The following is a 22,050-nucleotide window of genomic DNA, read 5'->3' on the forward strand; positions in this document are numbered from 1 at the left end:
CTTGGAGTTATTTTCCTCGGAAATGCTGCTTTGGAATTATGTTCCATCAGAAAAGTCTCTCGGAACCCAAGCAAAATGACATGTATGAGAAAAGTAAGGGAACTTCCGACCATAAGTACTTTGTTTCAAATGTCGCTGAATAAGTGTCAGAAATCCCTCCGAAAAAGTTCCTAGGACATATTTTCGGATGTATTTTTTGTCGGAAAGAGTTCATTTCTAGTAGTGGATCATATATGCTCTTCTGTTGAATGATTATTTTTTTCCAAATTTATTGTATACACCTTGCCACGTACGAAATTTAATTATTATTGCAAGTTAAGAAATGAAAGAAAAAATGTTATGATCAGTTACTCCGAACCAAACGGGTCATTTTACAGAATTTTCGGTGTTTCGTTATTATGATAATAACTCTTTGTTCCATTTTTGTTAAATGGATATATATATATATATATATATATATATATATATATATATATATATATATATATATATATATATATATTAGGTACATGTTTTGCATATAATGGAGACGAGGATCTGGAGTGTATAAATTGAAGATGGCTAAAAGGCCCTATACTATATATACACAAAAATCTTACGTGACACACGTGAATATTGTTCATTCATTGCATTTTTGTTAAATGGATATATAATTCTCTTACGTTTGATCAATTTAGATTAATGAACATCAAAACTAAAGTCACATACCAAAAAGTGATCATGATTGTAACAAAACTCAAAACACAGTGCATAACCAAACTCTTAATACGCAAGAAAGTTCTATCAACCATCAGAAGAATTTGGCAATGACCCATTAACCAATTTGTTAGTAACACCATACTCCGGGGATGGTGGTTGTGTATTATGATCCTTAAAGAGCCCACACTCCACCACAAAATCAACAACCTCCGGTTTCTGAGCATTCATTTCATCATTCTGAATCCCTCTCAAAATCTCCACCACCTCCTTCATCGTCGGCCTCATATCCGCCTCCGGTTGCAGACACCGGAAAGCCAACTCCGCCACCAGTGTAACCATCCGCCTCACCTCCCCATCACTCTCAAACCCAATCCTCTCATCCACCAACTCCCCCAACATATGATTCTGAATTTTACTAACCCCCATTGCAGCCAAGTTTATATCGAGCCTATCTCTATTAGTATCAACGGCTTGTAAAGAAGAAATAAGCTCAATCAAAACCACCCCGAAACTAAAAACATCACTCTTGTCGGTCAACTGGTAACATTGGTAGTATTCGGGGTCCACATAGCCAGGTGTCCCTTGTGGGGCCGTTGAGACATGTGTCGCGTTGTTTGGAAACAATCTTGATAAACCAAAATCAGCAACTTTGACTTTGAAACTTTTGTCTAAGAGAATGTTATTGGTTTTTACGTCGCGATGTATGATGTCGGATTCATGGAGGTAGGCTAGTGCTTCGGCTGTTTCTAGGGCGATGTTGAGGCGTATAGCCCATGGAAACATGTTTGAGTTTGAGTTTGAGTTTGATAGTTTTCCATGAAGATGATCCCCTACTGTGCCATTTGGAACGTATTCGTATACGAGTAGTAGTTCGCGGCTTCGTTTTGAAGTGCATCCGTATAGTTTTACGAGGTTTTTGTGTTGTAGTTTTGTCAAGATTTCAATTTCATTCATGAATTGATGTACGCGTTTGAAATTGTTTTCGTATAGACGTTTCACTGCTACTTCTCGCCCATCGAGAAGCTTACCTAGAGAATTTCAAGATTTGTACTGTTAGATATGCGGATATGTTTAATCCTTGATTTTATCTAGCTCTGATACCATGTTAGATATGTGGAATTTTTTATTTTCTCTCAAAATGAGAGGTGGGACTATGACATACATATCTAGAGTAAGATAGGACTCTGTCTTGCTGTCTTATTGATGTGAGACTCTGACGTACATATATAGATATTTGAAATTCTTGATTTTCACATATATGTTGATTTTAGCTCTGATGCCATGTTAGATATGTGAAATTCTTGATTTTCTCTAGAAAATAGAGGTGAGACTCTGACGTGGAGTCTGTCTAGCTGATTTGAGACTCTGACGTACATATATAGATATGTGAAATTCTTGATTTTCACATATCTATTGATTTTATCTTTGATACCATGTTAGATATGTGACATTCTAGATTTTCTCTCGAAAAGAGAGCTGATATATAGAGACAGATGGGACTGTGTCTATCTGATGTGAGACTCTATGTTTACGATATTTAAGGATTATAGTATTTTACCATGGTAAACAGTTCCGTAGCCACCGTCACCGAGTTCTCTTGAATCATTGAAGTTATCGGTAGCTAGTTCTAGTTCTTCATAGGTAAAAACTTGAGCTCCAAAATAGGAGCAATTTGTGAAGTCTTTAGTTGTTGGTGAAGGATATGAAGGGATGCTAGAACTGAAATTAGATTGGGTATAACTCGTTAGTCCTTTGCCCTCGGTTTTTAAGGATGATGCTTCTTTTCTATTACGCCTTTTCCTCCTTTGTTTACAAACAAAGATTCCCAATGCAACACCACAAACAACAAGAATCACTCCAAGGGTTGAAAGAACTAGAATTTAAAGAAAAAAATAGTAAAATTTAGTTACTTAAAATGATGATTAAGAAAGAAATTTAAGTCTATTTAATGATAGAATAGAATCCATACTTATAGTCACAGGCCCTTTCCTTGATTTCCCTGCAAATAAACAGAATTTCAAGAAAATATTAGCTTCCAAATCATCCTATCAAAATAATTACTTAAAAGATAAAACTCATAAAAGATTGAAATATCCCACTTGGGAAATATTACGAATATGACTATAACTATAAGCATGTATTGAAATTGTTGGTTTTGAGTGATATAATATGAGAAGGCATTATGTCGAACACCTGGTGGGATACATATACTACTGTTGCAAATACAAATGGGTTGGCCTGTAGCATCGTTGAATCCACATTTCCCTTGCAACCTACCACACTCTAAACACTTCTCCTCAAACGGATTACTGTAGGTAACCTGAAAACCCATAGTCAAAGCTTCTGCAAGAGTCAACATACTTTGATTGAGATCATCAGCAACAGTTCTTAACAACGGAGTCCTCACACCCTTAAAACAGTGTATCATCTTTAATATCGGTTCAATAGGAACATTCCCGATTAAAAAGTACGAATCTGTAAGATCCACACCACCTACGTCACAAAAAAACCGGTGTTGTGGTTGGATAGGCATGAGCGACGAACTACATCCAAAGAAAATGGTGAGATCAACATTCTCAACGCCACCAGCATCAAAGTAATTCGAATCGAGAGTCGAATTAAGAAAGGTGGTAGGACAAGGATTTTTCCATAAGTCCGATCTGGCTAGTACGAGGGTTTTTCCGGTCAAGTTAGCTTCGAGAACCCGGTAAGTAACTGGTTCGGAGATTAACTCAGGGTACTCGTTTGTAGTACAGATAAGTCGGAATTCAGGTGGACCACAGTGATCGGGTCGATCACCGCCGGTGAAAGGGTAGCTGAGGTTGTGGATGTTGCCACAAGAGAAAGTTCCGTCGCAGCCTGGGAAGGAGGGGAAGGTGGGTTCTGTAAGAGATACGGTTAGGTGGCTGGAGTAGAGGAGGAAGAGGAGGAGGAAGGTGGCGGAGGAGAGATACGGCGGAGGCATTTTGGGAGAGATTGTAATAGTGAAGCGCCATTTTAATCGGCCAAAAAGTGGCACAAAAGTTTTGAAATTAACGGGAAAAATCCGAAACTTGAGTAGTTTGATTCGGGGCCCCGAAATTAATATACGATTTTTCAGTCAGTTATTGTTGATTTTATCTTCCATGTGTTTTATTTTAATCACAAAACGAAGATGTCATCCATAAAGTTATAAGAAAACCGAAATAAAATGAATAAAAAGAAGAAAAAAAAACCATGTGGTTCTTCAAAAGTATACATTAAACAAATTACAAAAAGTATTAGTAAGTAATGGTGGGAAAAAATTAATCTCTTAAAAATTAATATACAATTGGTCAAATTACATAGAAATCATAGTAGTTTGGATTTTTTTTTTTCTTTAAGTAAAGAAAGAATCCTTTTTCTGATTTAACGAAAAAGGCTATTGGGAATCAATCATTCCCTATAGTGGATGTTCAAACAGATGCATGGAAGCCTTGCATCGTGACTTTCCTTCCTTTCACCTTGAGGACAAAGTGGCTCTTTAGGGACATGAGTTGGGGAATCCTTTCGTAATGGAGGGGTAAACTAGAAATTTATTTGTTAGTATGTTGTCCTTTAAGTAGGCTTGAGAAATAAGGTAGAGGCATCTTTTGTGAATTGGGAAGAATTTTGGAGAGAACTAGATTCTCCAACGTCTAGTAAGAATTAAGAGGGTAAATACTTGATAAATTTCTTTTTATTAAGTTAGTTCATAGCACACATATCCTCCGATTATAATTGGTAAATACTTGATGAATGATGGTGCACATAATGACGATCGAAATATATGGATTTAACTAAGTCATGGTTCTCGGGGTTTCAATTCCAACAACTGATTTTGAAGAGAATAGTTAGAAGAACGATGTGGTGGTGGCCGGAGGTGTTTATCTTCTTGTCGTGGCGAAGGACAATGTGGTGGTTGTGGGAGGTGGTTATGTTCTCATGGTGGTGGAGACAATGAAAGATGGTGGTGGCGGGCAGTGGCTGTTAGGTTTTAAGCACTTCAACAACTTGATAAATGATTTAACACAGAGTAATAATGCAAGCGGAAACAAAGATATATACAATCTATTTACGTGGTATTGTCTACGACAAACGTAAGAGAGAGAGAGAGAGAGAGAGAGAGAGAGAGAGAGAGAGAGAGAGAGAGAGATTTTGTTGTTTTATGCCGAATAAATATATAATAGAATACATTAGGTTATACGGATTGTTTGAGTACAAATACTAGTTGTTTGACATAAAACGAAAAATATCAAACTCGAATACTATGATGTAATATAAAGGCAAATATTATATGCATTATCTATGACGAAATATAAAGGCAAATATGATATAGGAATGGATGTGAGGAAGGGAGGTGGGGGTAGGGGTAGCAATATTGGTTATTAATTTGTCATTATTAAAATTATGACTTTAACCACTTTTTATGACTTTGTCAAATTAAAGAAAAATAAATTGGTATGAAGTACAATGCCATAAATTTAAAACAAGATAAAGTGGTGTAAATTACGCGAGAAATTCTTTAAATGAGAAGTCTTTCAATATTTATTAATCTACCACGGACCAACAACTATCATTTGAATAATGCACCATGGGAAGAACCACAATTATTTATATATTTTGCAGGCTTTTTAATCTAATATCTACTTTATTAATATATATAATTTATGCAACGTTCATTTTAGTTAATTTCATTTTAAAACGCTATTTCTATATTAAAATAATGAAGCGTTAGTTGAGTAAGTATATTAACAACTAAAAAGATATACTTATGAGAAACCACGTCAAGATAAACATGTATAACGTGAACTCTAATTCTTAAGTCATAAGAAACATATACTTTTGCACGTCAATTTTCAAAAGACCAAAATATTTGATTTGTATAACTTATTAAATAACATATTTCACTCTAAATGATTTACTTACACATTCTAAATATCATTTAAGTCAAGATTTTAGGGGACTTAAACTCAACTCAAGACGAAGGACCAAATTTCTAAATTTGGCCCGATTTAACTGTTTCACTTAACCAGCATCAAGTGGTCAAATTAATTACCGTAAATTCTAATCCACCATGCTTAAATTTGAATCGAACTCCCCTTCTAAACAAAACTTAGGTTTCTTATCATTACCATACTTTGGCTAGAGGTATACATAAAAAGACCAAAGCTTACAAACTTTTTCAGACTTTTTCAGACTGTCCAGCTGAATAGACCTAATTTTTGTATCTGAAATGACCAGTCCAGAAGCCGATCAAGGTTTTTTCTGGACTGAAAATTTTTAGGCTTTTTCTAGTCAGTGTTGCATAGTCCATGTGGACCTCTAATTTGTCAATAACCTATGCCGAAATATAATTCATTTTCATAAAAACAAAATAAAAAATAGTTTCTTACTTGATGACGGGGATGACTCGTCTCGAGTTTTGTTAACTCTGTCACAACTATCTGCCAAAAAACCCTGATCCGGGCAACTACAGGCGGTCAGGCGTGTACTATTATCATACATGCACTGTCCACCAGACTGCCTGCACCCAGTGCAAACCTCATCATCCACCTTCCACCTAACCTCAAACCCGTTTCCCACAACCCGACCGGATGCACTCGGGTCCACAAACTCAACCGGAACGGGAACCACAACACTACTTCCACAATCCCCGGGCCCATGTACCCCTACCGTCAAAAAGACCGGTTTACCCCCATTGTTACCACACAAATCAAACCCACCTCCCATTCCGTTCCAAGAATCCGGACACCCGAAAAGAAAGCTCATGTTCATGTAGCCGGAATTGTAATCGAAAAGGTTGTAATCCATGGTGGTGTTGACTTGATCTTGCGGACAGATTGACTCGATCATATCTTCTCGAACAATCTTCAAAATCTGGACCGTTGGATCGATGCTCTGAATCCGGTAAGTCATGTTCTTGATGGTAATGGTAGGTGGGTTATGTTCATCACAGTTGATTTCAAAACCCGGGTATCCGCAGTGTGTGGGGTCGTTTTGTCTCCGAAATGGAAATTGGAAGCCCGAAATAGTCCCACAAGTGAAGGAATCATTGCATGTTGCATAGAATTTGTCTATGGTGGTTGAACATTCTCCAAGAACAATCAAAGTAAGAAAATTTAGGAGAAAATGTTTGGGATTCATGGAGGATTAGAGAGGATTTTGGGTTGTGAAATTTCAAGAAATGGATGGATTCTTGGATGGTTTCAAAGATAGGATAAAGTTGACTTATGAGTTATGATAAAATAGCTATGAGTTGTTCTTATGTCGATTTCATGTTGACTTTTGATTCTTCAAGACTCGTTGACTTTTATAGTGTTGGATTGTAGTTTTAAGCTATATATACAAGTATATATAATATATTAATAGTGTAAGTTTATAAGATTCGATGAGTTTTTTTTACAAGACTTACTGTAAATGTAAATCATAATTTTTTTTTTGTTTATTCTTTTGAGAAACTAAAAAATAAGTTGAAAAAGTGTCTGAATCAGGAAGATCGATCAAGACTTGAAGAATCTTGAAGCTTTTTGTCTAACACTTCAGAGCTTATCTTCTCCATCATGTGGTAGAATAGAGATAAATCAGATAACTGTTCAACTGTCATTTTCCCCATCATAACTCTCGCTAATTTCTCTCTTTCTTCATTTAGCTTCATTTTCTCCATGTATGAAGATGAATTTCTTACTGTTGCTCCCATTTGTTTCAACCTCTTCTCTTGTTGCAAACTTAACGCTGTGTTTGACTGAAATCGATTAAAAAACTCCATGATTGAGTGAAGAGAAGAATATGAGTTTTTATGATGGTGGTTTAGTTCATGTATATACATTACCTCAAGAAATTCTGCTCCTGGTTTGAGATCAGACTCTTCAGATGGATGAAAATTGTTACCTGTTGTGTATATGTTTCTTGCAAGAGAGAAGCTATGAACAATAACCTTTCTTCTTTGCTCCAAATCTTTATCAAGCTTTAAAGAATTCTCTACTTTCAACATGTTGTTAAGCTTCTTCTGATATGCCAACACTGCTTTCACAAATTCCTTCAAAGGAAAATTCAGTCAACAATGGCGAAGACTGAAAAAAAGTTGATTGAAAGAGAAGATTATTAGATTCTATTCACCTTATACGCAGCAGGGCATCCAGGATAATCGAATTCATTTGAAGAATTTGAAGCTAATCTCCTCATTCGCTCAGGATGAAACTGTAATCCCATTATAAACTTACCTTCTTCAGGATTATAAGAGTCTGGATCATAAAACCCTTCTATCAATCCATCTGGTGCAAACGCCATGGGCTTGAAACGTTGTGCTAATCTCTTAACCCCTTGATGATGATAACTATTGACCTTAATCTCCATCTTGTCATCTTCAAGAGAATCGTGAAACCATTGATGCAAAGGGGTGTTCTTCACAATTTTGACCAAATGTCTATGTCCATCGTAGTTTTCATAATCGATATGACTCACTTTCTTCAATTGTGGAGAGTTTTTCGCTATTTCCTTCTCAATATCTTGGTAAAGCGTACCTCCACATGCTACATTTAGAATTTGTGAACCTCTGCATATTCCCAAGTAAGGAATGTTTCGTTCTAAGCAGAGTTTTGCAAGAGATAGTTCGATAATGTCCTTTTCTTTGTCGATTGTGGTGTCGCTGGAATGGAGGAGTCTGATTTCATCCAACTCTTCGGGTGATAGAATCGTTGTTTCTGATTCGTAAAGCGATGGATCGATGTCTTCGCCTTCGCATAGAAGAACTCCATGGATTGGCTCGAAGCTCTCTAGTAACATGTTGACTCCGGTCACTCGAGGTACAATCACTGGAACAGCTCCATATCCGACAATTAGATCTAGATGATATTCACCTGGTAAGAAAAGTACTATTAGGTCACAGAAAAACAAAATTCGCACTGAAAATCTTAACATGGATTCAAGTAGTTCGTGGAATTGAACACTAAATTGAATCGAATCGAAGTGAGGACTGACTATTTAACAATAAATCATGAAAAACAGACTTCAAATTAATCAAAGGAATGTGGACATGCATGAGAAAAAGACGATGATTATAAAGTTCGTGATTCGATTGGGGTTGCATGAGAAAATGAAAATGAGTGATTGATCAGAAGAATAAACGAAGTAGAAGAATCATATACCGACGAAATCAACGAACTTGTTCTTGCGAAGGCTTCGTCTGGATACTATGAGCACGCGAGGTAAGATGGTGGCGAGATCGGTGGTTAACATGGCGGTGTGAGTTTGAGAGAAGGCAAGAAGGTGCAATCGCGTTTGCGTATGAAAAACAATTTTTATATTGTTTAATAACTATCAAATATTTAAAACGATTTTTAAGTTTCTTACATAATTAACATCTTTAAAATTTTGTTTGAATGTCCTAAACTCGTGAAACTTGAAAATTAATTTTGACTAAGATACATTTGCAAAATCAAAAAGATACTTTGGTTGCATTTGGCGATTTGACAATGAATATTTAACAAAAAAAAAATATTATCAATTTAAAAGCTATTCATAAGCATTTAAGAAAAAAATCTTAAGGCTTTTAGTTAATTTTTAAGATTGACTTAAAAAAATATATTTATATATTTATCTTTTTAAATAATTGTTTTTTTATATAATTTATATATTTCAAAAAATTTCAAACTATTTATATTAAAATTTATATAATAAATAAAAGCTAAGTTGTCCACTATTTGTATCATCACCAACTACTACCTAGTTTTATCAAATAGGTCATTATTATTATTATTATTATTATTATTTTGAAAATACATATAAGTTAAGATTTTAAATATACTTTGCATTTTTGTAACTAATTTGATTAGGTTATTAATAAATTAAAAATATGGTCATTTAAAAAACACTTTTACTGAATTATGACAGAAAGGTTAGGTGATTCCAAATGTAAATGTAAATTTTAATTGAGTTTAAATTTTATAAAGAATTCAAACATTATGTATAACGAATTTATAAGATGCAAAAAATATCATTAGATTGAAAGTGTATGGGAAGCTTCTCTCATTTTTTGCATGACATGGCATTCTTTCTCACTTTTTTTCCCTTACCAAATTTAGAGTGTGTGCTTTCATTTTTATTTAGAGTGTGTGCTTTCATTTTTTTTAAAATATATTTCATATAAATATTATACTCATTTTGTTAAGAATTAAAAAACCATAATTTTGATATATATATATATATATATATATATATATATATATATATATATATATATATATATATATATAAAATTCTGAAGTAGGTATATATAATTTAATAAATATTAAAAAGCTAAAAAAATAAAAATAAAAATAATATTGATCAATCACACGAGAAAAAAAAAAAGGGATAAACTCCCCTCGTTTTTTTCCCTCACCCTATTTTACTCACCCATAGTAGAGTGTTCCAGAATGAGGAAGCTTTCCCCCCACTCATTTCAGTTAGTACACCGTCCAACCTAATGTTACATGTGTATATAGAATTGTTTGGAAGAACAACCATAAATAACATGTAAGAGGAAAAACATATATTGCAGACGTATTTTTTATTTCCAAAGTCGATCCTTTTTTTAACGAGAGTGATATTTTTTTGTGTTTTTTTATCTATCTATTTAAAAAAAGTTGTTAACATGAATCAAAAACCATAAATAAAAATATCACTTTCATTTTCTAATACCAATTTCATATTTCCATTCGTCAAATTAATTAGACAAATGATTTTTATTTCTTTCTAATAATCATTCTAAATTAGTTAATTAACATTTAACCATCTGGTATACCGAGAACGAGTAAGGTCGTGGTCTATGTGGCCACAGAAGTTCATAGTGCAAACCATCCCGACCTTTCTTGGTCGGCCATAGTCATGCTCAATTGTGGTGCAGACGACAAACGTAAATGGCCAATATGGAAATAGGAGGAACAGTGCATGCAACGGGTTTTGCGCTTTAGAGGGAAAGAGATAATCAAAACTTTTAGAAATTGTCAGTTTCAGTCTATATATTTTTGCATATTAACAAAACTGACCCCATTTTTTATTGTATTTTTTAACTGAAAGAAAAAAAAAAAAATGATGTGGAGTGGTGTGGTAGTGGTGGGTTTGCTATAGATTTAATGGTAGTTAATGGTGATGATGCGACACCCACTACTATAGTTATTAGTGGTGGGTATAACGTACGACCTTAAATTTGTGAATAAGACTACATCTTCCTACTATATGGATATTGATAATATTGACCGAACCATGTTAATCATTGTGTCTTTATAAATGTGATTTTCTTGATTATTTTAGAAGTGATATCAGAGTCATTGTTTCGATGTGTCGTGAGGTTATGTCTCGTTCATTAGTATGCTCGTTGGAGCAGTGTGATAGTGATGATTCGTCAGGAGGTCAAGTGAGATACGGAAGCTGTTCTAGGTATGCTTTTCCAATTAAGGGATTTTTTAGGTGATCATGGTCAATATGTTTTGAGTGCTCGTTTCTTCGCGCATAACCATGTTCTTAGTTAAATGGATTGTGATATATATATATATATATACCAGAAAGGTGATAATATTGACCGAACCATGTTAATCATTGTGTCTTTATAAATGTGATTTTCTTGATTATTTTAGAAGTGATATCAGAGTCATTGTTTCGATGTGTCGTGAGGTTATGTCTCGTTCATTAGTATGCTCGTTGGAGCAGTGTGATAGTGATGATTCGTCAGGAGGTCAAGTGAGATACGGAAGCTGTTCTAGGTATGCTTTTCCAATTAAGGGATTTTTTAGGTGATCATGGTCAATATGTTTTGAGTGCTCGTTTCTTCGCGCATAACCATGTTCTTAGTTAAATGGATTGTGATATATATATATATATATACCAGAAAGGTGATCATCAATCTTTGAGTATAATCTCTATGGTTTCAGACCGATTGGTTCTTGGTCTTGTGAGCCTATCGTTTGGTTTGTTCATGATTGCGGTGAAGAAGTTTCCAGTTGAATGGTGTCGCTAAGGATTTGATTAGATCGTGTGACAACCGTCAATTTTCGGTCAAGTCAAAGTCAACTAAAGTCAACAAGTCAAACCGGTCAACTCAATTTGCCATGAGTATTAGAGTTTACGTTATGTAATTTCTAAACAACTCTCTATTCTATTGAGAAATCATAAATTGAAAAGTGCGTACATCTAGATCTCCTTAACCTAAAACTGTGGTACGTGGCGAGCCAAACCGATAAAACAATGTTGCATACTCATCGGGAGTATGCAAGATCCTTAAACAAGGCTTAACGGGGCTTACGGACCCTGCATTGCAAAGCCGAACACTCAAAAAGGTCACCAATGAAACCTCCCTCAATCGTTTTCACTTTATCTCTCTCTATGAGAAATCTCTCCCAAATCTCTCTAAGTATGTGAAATCTCTCCCAAATCTCTCTCTGAATGAGAAATCTCTCCAAGAATGTCAAATCTCTCCCAAATCTCTCTAAGTATGTGAAATATCTCCCAAATCTCTCTTTGTATGAGAAATCTCTCCAAGTATGTCAAATCTCTCCCAAATCTCTCTAAGTATGTGAAATCTCTCCCAAATCTCTCTCTGAATGAGAAATCTCTCCAAGAATGTCAAATCTCTCCCAAATCTCTCTAAGTATGTGAAATCTCTCCCAAATCTCTCTTTGTATGAGAAATCTCTCCAAGTATGTCAAATCTCTCCCAAATCTCTCTAAGTATGTGAAATCTCTCCCAAATCTCTCTCTGAATGAGAAATCTCTCCAAGAATGTCAAATCTCTCCCAAATCTCTCTAAGTATGTGAAATCTCTCCCAAATCTCTCTTTGTATGAGAAATCTCTCCAAGTATGTCAAATCTCTCCCAAATCTCTCTAAGTATGTGAAATCTCTCCCAAATCTCTCTCTGAATGAGAAATCTCTCCAAGAATGTCAAATCTCTCTCAAATCTCTCTAAGTATGTGAAATCTCTCCCAAATATCTCTTTGTATGTGAAATCTCTCCAAGAATGTCAAATCTCTCCCAAATCTCTTTGAGTATGTGGAATCTCTCTCAAATCTCTCTCGAAATCTCTCCCAACTTTCTATAATCACTCGGGGCATCCCGACCCTCGAATTTGGCGAAAACAGCCCAAAAACGGAAGTCTACGCAAAAAACGGACCTTAGGAACCGAAACCCCTCTTAGGAACCGAACCCTCCTGATGAAGAAGGCTGCTGAACCGAACCGAAGGTACTGTTCACTAACCGAACCCGAAGGTACTGTTCACTACTGTTCACTACAGTTCATTCGGTTCTGACATTCTCGCCTCTCATCTCCGAACCGAAGCTCACCTTCGCTTCTGACCCTTCGGACCGAGCCTTCGGACGGACCCTCGCCCTTCGCTTCTCGCTTCTGGCTCGCGCCTTTCGTTTCCGACTCAGCATCAGCATGGACCGAGCCTCGGCCTAGGGACCGAACCTCGGCCTAGGACCGAGAGGTCTCGCTGGGAACTCATTTTCTCCCGGTTTTCGCATAGTTTTACGTTTAAGGCCCGTTTTTAATTATTTTAACGTGGGGTTTTCACCCAAAATCATATTTTAACATAATAAACCCTAAATATTCACAATTTAATCATATTTTCATAAAAATCTTTATTTAAATAATAAAAGCAAGTGGGTAAAGTACAAAGAGGTGGAGTGTTGACTTTGCTTTACTTTATGACACAAGCAACCACTCCCACACCCACTCTATGACCAGCCACACCTCCCCACCTTACCTAGGTCACATCAATGTCCTTTCCACTCAATCATCACTCTTTCCCACGTTTTTGAGAGCTGAATATTCACCCTCTCTCCTCATTTCTCTCATTTCCTCTCTTTTCACCAAAAAGAGCAAACTCTTTTCTCTCTCATTTTCCCTCTCTAGAACTCGAGATTTGAGGGCTGATATTGGGATTTTCCTCCACATTTGGTAAGAATAATCCATTCTCTTTATGATTATCTCAATTATTTCCACTCAAATCATGGATATCTTACACAAACTCTCTCATAATTGTGTTAGATCTTCGAATCTTCAAGTGATTCTTCAAGTGTTCTTGGGTTGAACACTTCTCTTCTTCAACACTTACCTACTGAAATCACTTAAGGTGAGTTCATACCCCTACATTTTTATGTTTTCTCAAGTTTTTAGGGGGGGAATACAAGTTAAAACACTAAGAACATAACTACACTTTTCTAATAGCCTTCATCAGAAAAGTTCAACTCCATTCACGGACTGTTTTGGACATCTTAAACATTTTTGTTTTCAGAAATGTTTTAGGTGCATGTAGTTCCACTTCTTAGCTTTAAAATGACTACTTGCACATCTCCATACGATTCTTCTACAATTTATGGTGATTTTTACAAAACTGCCTATCATTTCAAACATCAATCTGGACCAGTCTGTGATTATGGACTTTTTCACACAAGTAAGAAGTCATTAAAAATTATAATAAAAATTATGAACAAACTAGACTCATTTTCCAAACTCTCAGAAGTTACAGAACTTGATTTGGACATTTTATGATTTTTCTACAATTTTTCCAATAACAGTTACAGAAAATGTTATTAACAGAAAAACACTATAAATTTTATTTCACCTTGTAACATGTTGAGCAAGGTATACATCATTATGTGATTATGTGTAGTTGCAACATATGAAAATTTTGTATTCTTATATAGACATACATCAGAAAACAAACGGATTTACACCTCCACAAGTATGGAAAATATATAAATGATATTACAAGGCTATATCCATTAAAATATAAACATTGGTAATTAAGACAAGAATGGCTTATGCTCACTACCCACACAAATATTTAATAAACTATAATAGGTATAGTTTAGAGTTATGTTACATAACAAACACATTATTAAAGCTTTACACATACAGAAGGGTTATTACCACTATGGATAATTATGATAAACTATAATAAGTATAGTTAAGCCATTATACCCCCCCACAAACGAACACGCTAGTTATATTCGGTATAGTTATGACATATATATATTACAAACAAAGTGATAAACTATAATAGGTATAGTTTATGTTTCATCTACACTATGAACTTAATTACAAGAAAGGAATTCACCATCACCACCACTTTTGATAAGCTATAATATGCATAGTTCATGTTCACTAATCACTATTACTCTCCGATGAACTATGATATGTATAGGTTATATTCACCATCACCACCACTTTTGATAAGCTATAATATGCATAGTTCATGTTCACTAATCACTATTACTATCTGATGAACTATGATATGTATAGGTTATATTCATCATCACCACCACTTTTGATAAGCTATAATATGCATAGTTCATGTTCACTAATCACTATTACTATCTGATGAACTATGATATGTATAGGTTATATTCACCATCACCACCACTTTTGATAAGCTATAATATGCATAGTTCATGTTCACTAATCACTATTACTATCTGATGAACTATGATATGTATAGGTTATATTCACCATCACCACCACTTTTGATAAGCTATAATATGCATAGTTCATGTTCACTAATCACTATTACTATCTGATGAACTATGATATGTATAGGTTATATTCACCATCACCACCACTTTTGATAAGCTATAATATGCATAGTTCATGTTCACTAATCACTATTACTATCTGATGAACTATGATATGTATAGGTTATATTCATCATCGCCACCACTTTTGATAAGCTATAATATGCATAGTTCATGTTCACTAATCACTATTACTCTCCGATGAACTATGATATGTATAGGTTATATTCATCATCACCACCACTTTTGATAAGCTATAATATGCATAGTTCATGTTCACTAATCAGTATAGTATGCATAGTTTATGTTCACAGTCACTATTACTATTTCGTGCACTACACCAGGATTGGTTCCGGTTATTGGGTTTAAGTCCACATTCACTTTCGCATTGTTAGTTTTCAGCTATAATTTCTAAGTGTATATGATAAAGTTATATACAATCTAGTCGTGATTGGCTTAGAATTGGTGGGCCCGCCTCATCTCCTGTTCCTTGTTTGGTTGTGGACCTAGGGCAGGCACATTATATTCAACGTTTTATCTAACCTAAATCTTATATAACTTATATACGCTGGACGATTATAGGGGAAATCTACGGGTCAATCTAGGGTTCATCAACACATCATATAGGAATATTCTGTTTACACTTAACTAAGAAAATATTGGATTTTCTGGAGATCAAACTCTATCGATTTTAAAAGGAAAACGGTTTCTACTCCAAACAAAACTCTTATGAACTCACCAACTTAATTGTTGACACTCTTTCAAAACTACTTGTATTCTCAGGAAATCAGTGAAACAGGAAAACTTCAGCGCTTTGAGGATGGGACGTTAAACCGTCAGCAATTTATTTTTGTCATCATAATGTAATTGATTTTGAAACATGTAAACATATACTTGGTGTAACTTTTTCAATTATATTTATGATGGTTGTATTTACTTTGAGCACTATTATACACGTTGTTGTGATACTGTACATGAAGTCCTCCACCCCTGGACGTTTCCGCCATCCTTGGTTTGGGGGTGTGACAGATCGTCGGTGGTGAGAGAAGTAAGTATCATGGTTTGTGTTAGTATAATTGGATTGGGTTTGTAACAGTGGCATTGTCTCATTTCCAAGAAGCCTTGTGAACCCTTTTGCCGATGCATCAATTCAACGAATGGTTTGGTGAGTCTTAAGGATTTGCGTAACAGGTTGTTTTCTGTAATTTTAGCCAAGGCGGATTGAGAGGACGAAATCCAACTTAAGTGGGGGAGAATTATAACATCCGATTCCAGGATGTTTCTTTTTTGACAATGCAAGACTTTAATTTAATCAAGATAAAGTCTCAAGCATTAAGGGTTTAAGTTTGACACCTAAAGGAATTAGGGGTTTTGGCTGCTATGTAGCGTAGCCACCTCAGTAGCAGCATGGTTGCCTTGTGTTTCGCAGCACGGTGGCCGCTACAACCTGAAACCCTAGGCCTCGGGTTTTGAGCTCTATTTAATGAATGAAGTGTTTGAGGTTTACTCTATTCCCAATCTCCATCTCCATAGAACTCGATAGCAAACCCTATCCTCTCTCTCTCTCTCTCTTTCTCTCTCTCTTTCTCTCGCTTGAGATTCTAAGATTTGAGCCTTCGGTTGTGCATCTTAAAGGAAAAGAAGGAGTGATTAGTGCAAGATGGTGTGTTTCAAACTAGATCTAGTAATGTGAGCATATTCTAGACCTTTTTAAGTCTTCAAGTTTGGATCTTGTTGTTTTCATATGCTTAAATCTAGGATTTAATGCTAGTTTTGGTCCATTTGTTGGTTATATGATGGATTTTGAGTAACTCTAGGTTCATAAGTGTAATGCTCGTGTTTCCTACTAGATTAAGTCATAGTCTGTAATCGCCTTAGTCAACCATTGTAATCTTTTTATGAATGAATAAGAAAAGTATATTCATATATTTATGTGTTTATATGTTCTATAGGATATTAGGTGTACTTAATAATAAAATAAATCAAATTAAATTACGCGTCGAAGATAAAAGATTACTTACGACAAATAATCTTAACCTAGTTGTAATATACGTCATAAGGATTTCGGAGATATAAGGAGCGTTCAAATCAAACTTCATATGAAGGAGTTATGCTTGTTTAATGTTTCGCGATTAAACCGACACGACTATGCGTCTTGTAAAAAGTAGATTTTTGATAAGTTACTTTTTTGCCTAAGATTTCGAAACAAAAGTCATAGTAGTCGCTAAACTGAGAGCGTGCATATAGAGAACATCAAAATCTGACTTCATGAGAGGAAATTGTGATTTTTCTAAGATTCGGCATAACAACATTTTGCTTAAAAATCAAATTTTAGATCAGTCGACTTTTAGTCAAAATAATCTAAACGAGAGTTGAGGATCTCGTTAATAGGAGTTCAAAGATAAAATATATGTTGAAAATGGACACCGAATGAGTGTGTAACACCCGTGTCCAGATTGGCTAAACTTAATTGTAGCAAGGACCTAAAATGGAGTTTTGAAGGAAACTCTATGTCGCGACGTGACCAAGGAAGGACACGACATGGAAATGGTTAATTGTTTGCATGAATACTTTTGGACCACCATGGCGTGGCCAAGGAAGGCCACGACGTGGCAGCTGATCAAGCCCGAATCCATGACTCTTTTAGGGTTCCCTTCGTATTTAAGCCCCTCTAACTCGATTCTAGGGTTCATTTCTTGGCCTGTATCCGCCTAAACCTCATAAAAGCCCTAATCCTTTCCCTCTTGGTGGTTTTGGTGATTTTGAAAGAAAGTGGGGAAGAATTGGTGCAAGGATCAAGCAAGCAACACCTTATCATCTTTGTTATCACCTTTTGGACCATTTGTAAGGATCCAAGTCTCTAATTTTGAGTTATTCTCTTAGATCTACGTTATTTTCATCCCTTTTTGGTTCATAAATTTGATTGAGTGAATGGATGGAATAAAGTTGGCAAGTTTATTGCTCTCTAGTGTCCCTTGAGCATCATATCTTATGGATCTAAAGTTTAGTTATGATTTGTGAATGTTGCGTGAGTTTTAGGCCATTTTCTTGCCATTTGATCTAATTTGAGTTAAGGACATGCATGGGGCGTGCATGTCCATCAAGTAATCATTTTTATGGACCTTTGGTACCCCCCCCCCACCCTTTAGCTTCTGGAAGAGTTATGGTTAAGGAATTTTTCGGCTTAAGGGTTTAATGGCTAAGCCATTATAGATTTTGGCTTTATTTGGACCTAGGGTTTGAGATCTTGATTCACTCTTTGAGTGTCTTAATGGATAGAGTTGGAAACTTTATTCATTTGGACTATAGTTTGGACCAAATCTGAGTTTTGGAGATCTTAGAATCGAGGAAAGCAGCTTAATCCATTAGGCTATTGGAAACCTAGTGCTCAAGATGTGGCCATAGATCGCCACAACGTGCTGACTGGGAATTTCCCATATGTTTTGTTGGTTGAAGGCCACGACGTGGTGGTCAGCTAAAGTCAACTTTGACTGTTGACTTTTTCCATGGGTTGACTTTTTGGTCAATCTCTATTTTTAAAAGGTAGACTTAGGGTTTTCCTTGTATGGACTGTTAGGAGGTGTTTTGCACCAAATTTTTGGCGTTGAGAGTTGTTGTTGGTGATCGGTGCAGCATCGTGCGAGGTTTTAGTCAGCATCGTGATTTACGTGAACCTCGTTACCGTACTCGAGGTAGAAGACACCAATATCGGCCCATTGGATTATGTTATATATGAAGACCAGGGGGTGGCCCTTGTTATTTGTATAAAAGACCCGAAGATGGCTCTCGGAAAATTATATGCAAGACCAGGGATTGGACATGGCTGATGTATATAGTATGCTCGTTGTCTCTATGATACTTGTATGGAAGACAAGGAGGTGGCTATTGGCACTTGTCTGTAAGACCCTGGGTTTTGGCCCCCGGCCTGTCAAGGAAAGACCATGAAATGGCTCATGGAATAATGGGAAGACTATGGTTAACACATAACAATCTCTATTGTATGTATGATATGTGGTATTTTGGGGACCTCACTAAGCTTTGTGCTTACGATTTATGTTTATGGTTTCAAGTACTTCCAGTTTAAAAATGAAGGGCCCAACGTGACTACACAACATCCCCTAGAGTTTCATTTCACATTGATAAGTTTTACTCTGATTTTTAAATGTCATTTTTATCTTGAATGGTTTTGAGAACAATTTGTATAAATTATTGTTTTAAAAATGAAAATTTTTCCTTGGATTTTCGGGACGTTAGAAGTTGGTATCAAAGCTTTGGTTTGAGGGATTCAGGCACACTCTCGGGTGTGACTGAACTCAAACTAAGGAGTTGATAATCTTTTTAAAAGAAAAAAAAATTCGAAAAACACTTTTGTAAAGAAAAAGGGGGTGTGATGCATGTAATCACCCGAGATCAAGTAAGTGATTCTCAGAATACTCATACATGTTTATATGTTATATGATATGAATGTTTGCATGCTAGGATAAAGCTAGGGATACTTTTAGGAATTTCATGATAGACTGGCCTGATATGTGATGCCTTATAGCCTAAGAAGCATTGGATGCTATGCTAGTTTGGGGATATGTATTAGTAGCAGTAATTGCTAAGTGTATGCTTTAAAAATTGTATACGATTATGATCATATAGCCCTAGAATGACTAATTTGGCCTTATTTCTTGTTCCTCATTTGGTTGTGTTCACAGGCTAGAGTCTTTTATTCGACAGACTATTTGATCCTGTATTGTGTATAATTTTCATGCATAAGGCAACCAGCAGTGAGAGTAAAAGTTCCTAGCATGGTAGTAGCAAGTGAGATTAAGATCTCCTTTATTTGATTTGTGGCTTGGAGTGTTACTATGTGATTGCTACTTGCTTTTATGCTTTGTGGGACCCTTATTGATGTAAGTTAACCACGAAGTGAATACGTTAAGTCACATGCTGCAAAGGTTAAATAATCTCAAAGTGATGGATTTAGCCCTATTGCGCAGCTCTTGTTTGAGCCTAACCATTGTGGGTTTGAGTCTTTTACTCGAAGGACTATGTAACATCCTAAAATTTACCACAAAAAATTTCATTTTTAATTAAATAATTCATAAAAACAATTATTAGAAACATCATTGAGTTATCTCATATCATAAAAACCCATAAGTCATATGTCTCAAAAAAAGTCATAATAATGTCAGAGTACAAATCCCAAGAGCATCATAATGCGGATAAATAGTGGTGTGATGCGCTGCAGTCATGCCGATTCTTTTCCTTTCGACGAAGAAGTACCTGAAACCAAAACTGAAAACCATAAGCACAAAGCTTAGTGAGTTTTCCCATCATACCACATACCATACAATAAACATACTCTCAGACATATTTGGGTGCCCGGCCTACCCTGCTGAGCATACCGGGGTGCTCAACCTACCCCTGTTAGGCATACCGGGGTGTCCAACCTACCCATGTCATACATACCAGGTTATCCGACCTACCCCTGTCAGGCATATCTAGGTTCCCGACCTGCCCTCCAATTATCACAAAGACAATCATCTCAACCATAAACAACTACTAGTGGGCCGACATTGGTGCCTTCGAACCACTTCTACTGGAAGGTGACCCACCTCAAATATTGTGAAGTATCTGAACTGCCCTCGGCTCTGAATCAGCTCCACTCAAATTCTTACACATAAAAGATTTCCTTTAATTACCCCTTCAATACTCATAAATCCCTTAAGGGTCAACTTTGGTTAAAGTCAAAGTCAAGGTCAACATCCTAGTCAAAGTCAACATTCTAGTCAATGTCAACATCCTGGGTTGACTCAACTCGCCGAGCTGGTCCATTAACTCGTTGAGTTCCATGAATCATGAACCCTTAATTCACGATCCAACTCGTCGATTTCTTTCACAACTCATCGAGCTCCTCATATCCGTAGAATCGGGACACCCGACCCAACTCATCGAGTTCCTATGTGAACTCGTCGAGTGCTTCATTATGTTATTCCCTCTCAATGGATTAAGTCACTACTCTTCAGATCTAAGCTCCATACTTCATAAACATACTGAAAATTTCATTTTAAGGGTAAATTTTCCATCTTTACCCATTAGTACCCTTCCTTAATGGATTTAGCTCAAACCCTAACTCTTAAGGACCTCAATCTTGGTCCACAAGCCATCAATACTTCAAGATAGGATGCACAAACAGAGATATGGACCTTAGAGACTAAATGAACACATAAAGTCTCTACCTTTCTCTCCATGCATGGCCTTTTGGAGCTTAAAAGGCCAAAATAACATTCTAAAGCTTGCATGGGGCTTCTATGGCCATAAAGTTTGCACCTTTATGCCATGAAATCCCTCCATGGTTCCAGATCTGATGATATAATCATTTGGGACGTCTAAGTCCCAAGAGCTAGTATTTTTTGACCAAAACATAAAGAAATCACTCTAAAACTAGATCTAAACATTGATTAGTCAAAATAGAAGCTTTATACCTTTAATGAACCAAAAATGAGGCTAGACTTTTGGATCTATTCTTCTTCAACCCTTCCTTGCTCCTTCTTCAAGTGTCTTCTTATTCAAAACTACAAATAATGCACCAAGAATGGCTCAAAACTCTCGAAAGTGTATTAGGGTTTTGTAGCTAGGGTTTGGGATGATGGAGCCTGTAAATGAGGTCAGGTTATGGGGTTAAGGTGGTCGAGTTGATCTTCCAAAATGCGCATGTCCCATATCTCCTACTTGTCGAGTGTTTGCCTTAAACTCAACGAGTTGACCTTTAGAATTGATGTTTTATTGTCATAACTACCCCTATAAATTCCGGG

The 22,050-nt window shown here is 35.9% G+C and overlaps 2 protein-coding genes across 3 annotated transcripts; both read right to left on the minus strand.

Annotated features, from left to right (window-relative positions):
- Positions 1-678: 678 nt before the first annotated feature.
- On the minus strand, positions 679-6,937 carry LOC145097398 (LEAF RUST 10 DISEASE-RESISTANCE LOCUS RECEPTOR-LIKE PROTEIN KINASE-like 1.4). 2 transcript variants are annotated; one of them, XM_079034947.1, is made up of 4 exons: positions 6,093-6,937; positions 2,669-2,698; positions 2,258-2,572; positions 679-1,727 (listed from the first exon to the last, which is right to left on the minus strand). In XM_079034947.1, the coding sequence occupies exons 1-4, from the start codon at positions 6,841-6,843 to the stop codon at positions 784-786; spliced, it is 2,040 nt and encodes a 679-aa protein (XP_078891073.1). In that variant the 5' UTR covers positions 6,844-6,937; the 3' UTR covers positions 679-783. The 2 variants fall into 2 exon arrangements, with proteins under 2 accessions (XP_078891073.1, XP_078891072.1); XM_079034946.1 differs by lacking the exon at positions 6,093-6,937 and adding an exon at positions 2,893-3,828.
- Positions 6,938-7,117: 180 nt separating this feature from the next.
- On the minus strand, positions 7,118-8,969 carry LOC145097401 (putative glutamine amidotransferase GAT1_2.1). The gene is made up of 4 exons (XM_079034950.1): positions 8,844-8,969; positions 7,816-8,555; positions 7,529-7,735; positions 7,118-7,441 (listed from the first exon to the last, which is right to left on the minus strand). The coding sequence occupies exons 1-4, from the start codon at positions 8,932-8,934 to the stop codon at positions 7,187-7,189; spliced, it is 1,293 nt and encodes a 430-aa protein (XP_078891076.1). The 5' UTR covers positions 8,935-8,969; the 3' UTR covers positions 7,118-7,186.
- Positions 8,970-22,050: the final 13,081 nt, after the last annotated feature.

Source organism: Lactuca serriola, chromosome 4 (genome assembly GCF_051521515.1).
Source record: "Lactuca serriola cultivar US96UC23 chromosome 4, Lser_US96UC23_V15, whole genome shotgun sequence".
In the NCBI taxonomy this organism is placed as follows: Eukaryota; Viridiplantae; Streptophyta; class Magnoliopsida; order Asterales; family Asteraceae; genus Lactuca; species Lactuca serriola.

Bases quoted from the DNA above. Each gene is read 5' to 3' on its own strand.
- LOC145097398 (XM_079034946.1), bottom strand. From the start codon at position 3,664: ATGCCTCCGCCGTATCTCTCCTCCGCCACCTTCCTCCTCCTCTTCCTC. The intron at 2,699-2,892 runs GTGTTCGACATA...GTTTATTTGCAG, and splicing joins TAGTATATGTATCCCACCAG to GGAAATCAAGGAAAGGGCCT. The intron at 2,573-2,668 runs GTATGGATTCTA...TTTAAATTCTAG, and splicing joins GAAAGGGCCTGTGACTATAA to TTCTTTCAACCCTTGGAGTG.
- LOC145097401 (XM_079034950.1), bottom strand. From the start codon at position 8,934: ATGTTAACCACCGATCTCGCCACCATCTTACCTCGCGTGCTCATAGTA. The intron at 8,556-8,843 runs GTATATGATTCT...TTTTCTTACCAG, and splicing joins CAAGTTCGTTGATTTCGTCG to GTGAATATCATCTAGATCTA. The intron at 7,736-7,815 runs GTGAATAGAATC...TTTCCTTTGAAG, and splicing joins GATGCCCTGCTGCGTATAAG to GAATTTGTGAAAGCAGTGTT.